Source organism: Anguilla rostrata, chromosome 3 (genome assembly GCF_018555375.3).
Source record: "Anguilla rostrata isolate EN2019 chromosome 3, ASM1855537v3, whole genome shotgun sequence".
NCBI lineage: Eukaryota > Metazoa > Chordata > Actinopteri > Anguilliformes > Anguillidae > Anguilla > Anguilla rostrata.
In genome coordinates this window covers 11,261,807-11,270,069 of record NC_057935.1, presented here as the reverse complement: position 1 = coordinate 11,270,069, position 8,263 = coordinate 11,261,807, and the positions used below count along the sequence as shown (strand labels likewise).

The 8,263-nt window shown below is 45.7% G+C and overlaps 1 protein-coding gene across 5 annotated transcripts; it reads right to left on the bottom strand.

The window, feature by feature from the left end:
* Positions 1-30: 30 nt before the first annotated feature.
* Positions 31-6,410, bottom strand: zgc:195212 (DUF4554 domain-containing protein). 5 transcript variants are annotated; one of them, XM_064326092.1, is made up of 8 exons: positions 6,130-6,410; positions 5,846-5,977; positions 3,945-4,066; positions 3,620-3,730; positions 2,846-2,944; positions 2,489-2,603; positions 1,390-1,592; positions 31-1,021 (listed from the first exon to the last, which is right to left on the bottom strand). In XM_064326092.1, the coding sequence occupies exons 4-8, from the start codon at positions 3,713-3,715 to the stop codon at positions 962-964; spliced, it is 573 nt and encodes a 190-aa protein (XP_064182162.1). In that variant the 5' UTR covers positions 3,716-3,730; positions 3,945-4,066; positions 5,846-5,977; positions 6,130-6,410; the 3' UTR covers positions 31-961. The 5 variants fall into 5 exon arrangements, with proteins under 5 accessions (XP_064182162.1, XP_064182157.1, XP_064182158.1 ...); XM_064326087.1 differs by having other exon boundaries at positions 1,390-1,598; positions 6,130-6,409; XM_064326088.1 differs by having other exon boundaries at positions 1,390-1,598; positions 5,846-5,974; positions 6,130-6,409.
* Between the last annotated feature and the right edge of the window lie 1,853 nt (positions 6,411-8,263).

Below are 8,263 nucleotides of genomic sequence, written 5' to 3'. Positions count from 1 at the left end.
CTACAATTCGGATAAGGTCCTGTCTTTTCAAAATCTCAGTTGAGTACATTTTTCATTTCAACGAACATATTACACGTGTGGAGTCACCCCTCCATAAAATACTGTAACACAATTTTGAGAAAAGCAAACCGTGGAGTTTGTGGTTGTACCTATTTTACTACTAATAATAAGAATAATTTTAAAAGCCAGTTCAGCATCCAAAGAAAACATTCCTCGGTCTGTAAATGCATCCTGAAGATACTGGAAACAGATCATATGAACAGGAATAAATATAAAAAGAAAACTCTAAAATACAGGAAAATAAGATAGAATTAGTAATATACTAAAAGTTGCTACATTTTTCTCAATTGCTGTTCTCAATTTAATTTTTTAAAATAAATGGTGAAATGGTAAATGGTGTGACTGGCCAGATGCCTCTAAATGCAAAAAAAGACATTGTATCTACAATCATATTTTAGGGACAGAAATTTTGTCATTGGTATTTTCCTATATCCTTTCATTTTGATTCTTCACATATTCATCCACTGCACCTTTTTTCTGTTTGTTACTCGTTTACAAAACTGTGCAATAGCCAGAACACACAAATTAACATAGACGGAATACACTGTTTAGCATTCAGGGCATTCACTCATGTGATTACAGTTTATTAGCCGCGGCTCAAATTAAGTTGGCGCAACCATGGAAACCGTTTTCCAGAATAAGAACTAAAATATGCAAACTGAAACACCATTATAACAGCTCATAGGAGATGTATAGCTATTAATTGGTGATAAGTAAATCTAAACAGTAACATTCCCCAGGAGGGATCCATTCAGACACACGCTCTGCAGGAAGTGTGTAGGGTCCTGTCAGGTCACTGCAGTGTGTCAATGTGGACAGAGCAGTGAATCAGTCCTCATCCATCAGAGACCGCTAATGCTGCTACACTGCGCTAGCACCGTCGCCTACATCTGAATGGGGCTCAACATTCCTCTTCCCAATCGGACATATTGGAGACCTCCTGCAGCCATAGCATGTCCTCCTGAAAAACACAACAAAAAGAAAAATGAAAACTTATTGCCAACATAGAAATGCACTGAATTGGCAAATACAGCCACACTCTTGACAACAGTGCAAACTGTTGACCTGTGCTACTGCATTGTTGCAGTATTCTAAAGTTCTTCTCTCTGATCCCTCAATCTCTGCTGATCTGGGATCAGTAACCATCACATGAACACATTAACGTGTGTGACTCACTGATAAAAGATCAGTAGGGGTCATGCAAACAGAGAACAAGGGGGTAACTTAAACTGCAGTATTGCTCCCCTTGAGATGTGAAACATGTTGATTTAAAAAAACTGGGTGAAAGATTCCAGCCACTCCCCAGCAGTGGTGATGTCCGTGACGCACCTGCTGGTCCCCCTTGTCCTGGGGGGGCGCGGCGTGAGCAGGGGGGCTGTGCAGACTCTCAGACGGCCGCAGGTCTACGCTCGCCCCCCTCGCGCCTCGCTGCTTCAGGGGCGGCGGGTTTGAGTCCGGCTCCTCGGTGCACTGCCTCTTTTCTGCTCCCGATCCCTGGCCCGCCGATCCCTGCGGCCCCACAGGAGCCGCCTCTGCTCCTAACCGCAGCCCAGAGCCAGGACCGGGTGTGGAAACACAGGCCAGCCGTGACACTGCAGTCACAGCATTACTCCAGGCTACACCAGCAGTGCACTACAGGCATGCTCTTATGGTACAGGAGCAGGAGCATCAGAAACAGGCCGACAGAGAGACGTAAGGAACAGCGCAGTGAGGTGTGTGTTCTGTGGGAGACTGTATGGCAGCGGTCTTTGTCCTTTCAGCGCTGGGGACGCTGCCAGGCTCAGGAATCGCAAACCGCCGCCCGCGGCGTCCCCTGCAGTACGCGTCCCGCTCGCCCAGCGCCACGCCATTACACGCCCAGCGGGGCGCCAATCAGACGCCCAGCGACGGAGGAGCCGTAGAATCACAGCTCTCCAGCGTTCCCCGTGCCCCCCTGATACTGTTTAAATAGCCGCCGACAGGAAGCTGCCGCTCTGCCAGGGTCCCGGGCATGGCCACACGGCCACACGGCCACATACAGGCGCCAAGGCACATTACCCCCCCCCCCCCCACTTTACACTGCATAAAGCCCAAGCCCTTTTCCTTTTTTCATAGCCTTCCCTCTGTCATAATAGTTTTGAGCTTTGAATCTTTTCACAGTTAAGACCTGTGGGTGCAACACTGTGGAACTCTGTCAGTTCTTACCTGTAGCCCAACCTCACACTGTGTAACAACACCCAACACATCAGCACAAAGGGTCTCTTCACATCACAGTACACGTCATCACACATTTAGCCGTTTGTGTCATTACTGACTGGATGAAGTATAAAATAACTGTGTTATGTGCTACAAAAACTGCAGTACATAAAGTACCTATCCAAGCACTGACTGACTCAAATAAGGGAAAAATGGGGGTACAGAGAATAGCACACTTCCGCCAGACGCTTACCCTCATCATGATGAGAGTGCTCTGCACACGCCCACTCCTGCTCACCCGTCCCCCTGGTCTCAGCCTCCCTGTGTCCAGACACGTCCTCAACCCCCGGGGCAGCCGGCAAACACTGCTGATAAAAGGCAGTCTACGCATCTCAGTTAAACACAGGAGCTGCACGATTATTCTGTTCCACTAGAGGAAGCTCTGTAGTCTTCTCAACTCAGATTAACGCAGAAGTTGCAGGTTTATTTTGTTCCACTAGAGGGAGCTCTGAAGTGCACTCATCTCTTGCACATCCTGTCTCAGCTGGCATTTCTAGATGATGATGGATGATAGACGCTGCTACTGGACTCGGGATGGCACAGCCAGTACCTTGCCGCTGTCACACTTGCGGCTGTGCAGGACCCGATCCTCTGTGACTTTCTGCAGAGACTGGCGCAGACGGATGGCGAGCTCATGTGTGTCCTGCACCTGGAGCATGCACACACACGCACACACGTGCACACACACGCATGCCAGCAAGCACACAGCACACACACAAAATCAGTCTTATGTTTCATATGAGTCTACCTCCACGTTTACCTTTAATGAAAACAGCAAAGACACAATCGAAGCCTCTCCATGCATCATGCTAAAAGCACGTCAAGTCAGTTAATTCATTACAAATGATGAAAAGAAGATGAGTAACTACACTAGTACATATGATGATGTTTTGAGTTCAGATAAAACAGTTCAACTTTAATTCATGAACAGACTTTTTTGTCCTGCTTCTAGTATGCTACACTTCAACTGACACTTCGCTACCAAGTTGTAGCGCCAGAACACGTCATTTAAATAAGAGCGAAAATGATTCACACACTTCTATTTTCTGCGGTGTCAGAAAAATATGACAGGCATCGAGACTGAAAATAGCATTAGCAGCGGAGAACGGAGCGAGCGGAGGCCAACGGGCCCAGATGGCAGCAGATGGCTACAAATCTACCGGAGGGCCTCAGCGGAAGTCCACAGTTCTCTCTCATAAAAAGTCAGCTGCTAGCGCACATAAGGAACTGCGAGGCTGCTGCTCCAGTGATATGTATTGATCACTTTTTCTGTAGGAATGCTGTGCACATGCACAACAGTATATTACCGGGCTGCCTCCCGTACCTTCATTCTGTCCAGACAGGCGGTCCTGAACTCCAGGCTGCTGCTGCTGGTTACCACAGTGGACAGTGAGCTCAGAATGACTGGCAGAGCGGACATTATCTTCGCCCGGGCCTGAAAACACACACACACACACACACACACACACACACACACACACACACACACACACACACACACACACACACAGACACACACACGCACCCACACAGATGCACAAACACACACACACAGGTCACTCGAGAGATGGGAGGGCAGACATATGTAGACTGGGGCTTTTTAAGCGTGTCTGAAGTGTGTGAGTGTGACACGTGTGCTGCATTCTTGCCTTCAGTCTCTTCAGAGTGGTCCTGAGAGCAGACTCCAGGACAGAGTGCAGGGCTGACCGCACACGGTCCTCGTTGTGCAGAAGGATCTGGTCCAGGTGCTGCTCCAGGACCTCCTCACTGGCTGCCAGGGGTTTAAAAAACGTTCCACTGAACCATTAACCAGTGAGTGACACTGCTGTATAAATCTGTCTAAGACCAGAGAGCAGATCCAAACCAGGCCTACCCAGTGTCACTCATATACTCACTCATATGATGCCTACATATTTATATTCAGTGTGGTTAAAGAGTAAAAGAATTCTACACACCTCAATATCTAACCTTCCTTAATTGCAATAAGGAGTGGGATCATGTGACCCCAGCTAACCTAGAACCTAGAATGGGGCCAAAAGCTTTGCACACTGTATTTCAGTCTACCATCGACAAGACGTCAAATCTTCATACCGCGCACTGTAAGGCCAGACTAGAGCAATGCGAACCACTCCCAAATAAATCCTGATTTCAATGACATCGCTTTACATTGCATTTTTATGAGTGGCAGCCTTAGACTTCATATTTCCTGGGAAAAGGTTTCAACCATGTACTTTTAAACTGCCACCGTCACCTCCTTTCTTATCAAATTAAGAAATATCACTATATATCACTGTATAAATGTTACCGCACAACAGTCTGCATGAAGACCTGTCCTGGTAGAAAACAGAATGACAATAAGCTGCCTTGAGTCAGCAGATCTGTCAGAAGTGTGATCCAGTGGGTCTGCATTACATGAAGCTATGAAATCCAACTGTTGTCAAGGTGATTAACCGGTACCTCTTTCGATGCTCAATGGTCTACTGTAAATACTTGCTGGTAGAAAGATGCGGCCCGACCGTAATCTAACAGAAGTGCTGACAACAGAGTACCGTCTCGCTTTCTGTGATGCCCTGGAGAGTATTTTGCAGATTCATCCAAAAAATCTTATTACATTAGTTAGTGTGGCCACTTTCTTGCAGGAGCACAATACGATTGTCTGCTTCGGGCACAACGTTAATCCCTGAAACAGTATGCGGCTGGAGAGCCCCGTAATTCACGAATGCACCCTGCAAATATAACTCTACGGCTGGCCTTAATTGGCAGCTTCCTGCCTGGGCAAGAACTGAGCATGTGCAAATCTCTGAAATGCACACACGCATACATGTCTGGTTAATGCATCTACCGAAAATTGATTTTTCCCTTTATTTTAAACGCCTGCCTATGGATGCGTCACATGCATGACAAACTTACACATTACTGAGCAAAACACTGTAAACCCAGCTCACATCATTTTGTTTTGAAAGTGCCTCCATTTTGTCTGTCTAGTCAACCCTACCATCCATCACTTAGTTGTCTTGAACGACATGCTGATGAGTTCAGCTGATTAATAACTAACATCTTTGGCTACTAAGCTACTGCAGAGGCAGTCTGGCTGAAAAACAGATTGTACAGACTCAAACAGTAGAGACCATGCGTGGATTTACTGCTAATTACCGACTCCTTGACACCAATATCTAAAATGACCTTATAAATCTTAAAACTTTGTGCTTTATGGATGTGGTTTTTTTTTGGGCAACAATAAAAATAGAGGAGGCCCGCTCTCTTTAGTGCTTTACACAGATTTTAAAAAAGTTTTGATTTACTGAACAGACATTCCGCCCATTAAGCAACAATCACCACATCCATAACCACAGCTGTCAACTGCATAAGTCTTTCCTGTCCCATCTGGTGAAAGAAAATTTGCAAAATGACTGCAGATACTGATGTGTCATGCAATGAGAACATATGAAAAATAGTAAACATGTTGATTTAATATTTGTCATGTTGATATTGATCAGATTCATTAACCAGTCAAATGGCTTATCGTCCCAGCATAACAGATCTACCCTACCTATGTGATCAGAGAGCTGGGAGTGGAAGGGGTCGCTGTGCTGGATGAAGAGGAACAGAATGAGAGTCTGCTCTGTGGTGGGGCTCTGTTCACTGTCCACAGTGTAAACCACCTCCGCATGCAAAGCACCTGCTGCAAACACACAATCACCAGCTACAGACACACAACCACCAGCTACAGGCACACAATCACCTGTAATAATGCCATTTACTCACACGTAGCAGACATACCCTAAATATGCACCCACAGATATCATCACGTGATGCTTCGTTTCTCTCTCATACCTTCAGTGAAGGGCCGCTCCGCACGGCTCACCCCAGACAGGCCCAACTCCCCCCAGGACAGCAAGCCTCCCAGGCGGCCCAGGAATCCAGAGGGACCCCCGTCCCCGTCCCACAGCAGGGGAACGTTGGAGGGGCCGTACAGGAGAATGTGGGGACGTTAAAAAAACAACAACTCCCAAGAAGACTGTAATGTAACATAAAGTAATGTAATGTAATGTAATGTAATGTAGTGTAATGTGATGTAATGTAATGTAACATAATGTAATGAAATGAAATGTAATGTAATATAATATAATGTAGGACGGAGTGTAGCACAGTGGGTAAGGAACTAGACTTGTAACCGAAAGGTCGCAGGTTCGATTCCTGGGTAAGGACACTGCCGTTGTACCCTTGAGCAAGGTACTTAACCTGCATTGCTTTAGCATATATCCAGCTGTATAAATGGATACAATGTAAAAAATGCTTTGTAAAAAGTTGTGTAAGTCGCTCTGGATAAGAGCGTCTGCTAAATGCCTATAATGTAATGTAATGTAATATAACGTAATGTAATGTGATGATGAAGCGAGCAGACGGAACTGAAGCCGCGGCTGAGGGAAGGATATGCGTATCTGTGTGACGCAGGCCGGCCTGTAGGGGTACTGCTCCACACACGGGCCCAGCGCAGCCAGCGGGAGCAGACTGGTCTCCCCGCACAGGCCCGTTTCGGCCACCTCGGGGGGCAGCAGCAGGGGCACTGCCCCGCCCGGCACCGGGTGCAGCCGGCCGCACTGCGGGCCCGGTCCCGCCGAGAGGGGGCATCTGCGGGGCAGAGCCAGCACCCAGCAGGAGGCCACAGTCAAAAAATGTGGGGTACTGCTGCTGATCCCTTCAGTAAAACTCCAGACACATCTTCAACTCTCCCACTATATAATGTTTTATTTTACCTCTTTTTATCTGTGCTATATAAATAAAGTTATTTTTATTATTACAAACATATTACTGACTGTGCCCATTCAGAGGACTCAGTGCACAGAAAAATGCCCTGGACAATAGAGTCTGCTAAGGAAACATAAAAGGAAAAGACTAATAATAGCAAGTAAAAATTGTACCATCAAAATGGTGCCATTAAACTAATTGCCACTGCAATTAATTCGGGAAGGTGAAGGTGGTAATCCTGCTCTTGATGATGTAGCCATTGATAGTGCACTGGACACTAGAAATTCATAACTGGTTTAAAAATGAAATGTCATCTTAAGCAAATATATGAACCATTGGCACCCAATACAACTGCCAATTTCTCCAGCTATTCAAACATGTTTCAGTGTTTAAAAACGAACACACCCTCTTTTATTTTTTTGCTTTTAAAATTAATTATTGACTTCTCACAGTTAGAAGCCTACATACTGAAAAAGTAGTTAAAAGTATATTTTGCTTCAGTAGGAAATACTTTAGCTAGCAATCTGTGGAAGCTCCAGCTTTCAGCTGTTATCTTTGCCAGCGTACTTTTTCCTTGGAGATGTAACCATGGAGTCATGTTGTGTTCAAGCAGAGAAGCACTCACCGTATATAGAGGTCAGTCTTTGTCAGTATATGCCGACTCTCTAGGACAAATTTGCTGTCTGCCCTGCCACTGTAAGAGCAGATATGGAACGAGGGTAACACCTTAAGAGGAGAACTGTGAATTCACACCTTGCTCACACCTGTTGATTTAAGTGTTCTGCAGAAATTAACCAGCATTTATTCATATAAGTCCATTTTAAAAAGAAGCAAATTCTGCTCCAGATAGCAAAATGTATGCCTTCATTTAAAGAGCTATTAAAAAAGACTGCATCGTAAAAGCATTTGAAAGAGAGACGGAAACTGAATAAATAATCGAGAAACAAAACGTGAGTACCTGAAGACCTGCCTGGACACGGTTTCGTTAACCTTCAATATGAAGTGAATTTCCACCTGAGTTAAAAGAGAGATGCGTGTGACCAAACACATAAAGACTTGCTGAACGCTTCAGACGTTTCTCCAAACATCGCACAGATGGCCCTCGGTGCACAGTCCACCCATTAGAGTGTCTTCATCTGTGACAGTCACACTTACTGAGCACCCCCAAAATATTTCTACTCAACCTCGACAGGCAGCCTTTGCAGACAGATTAATGGTA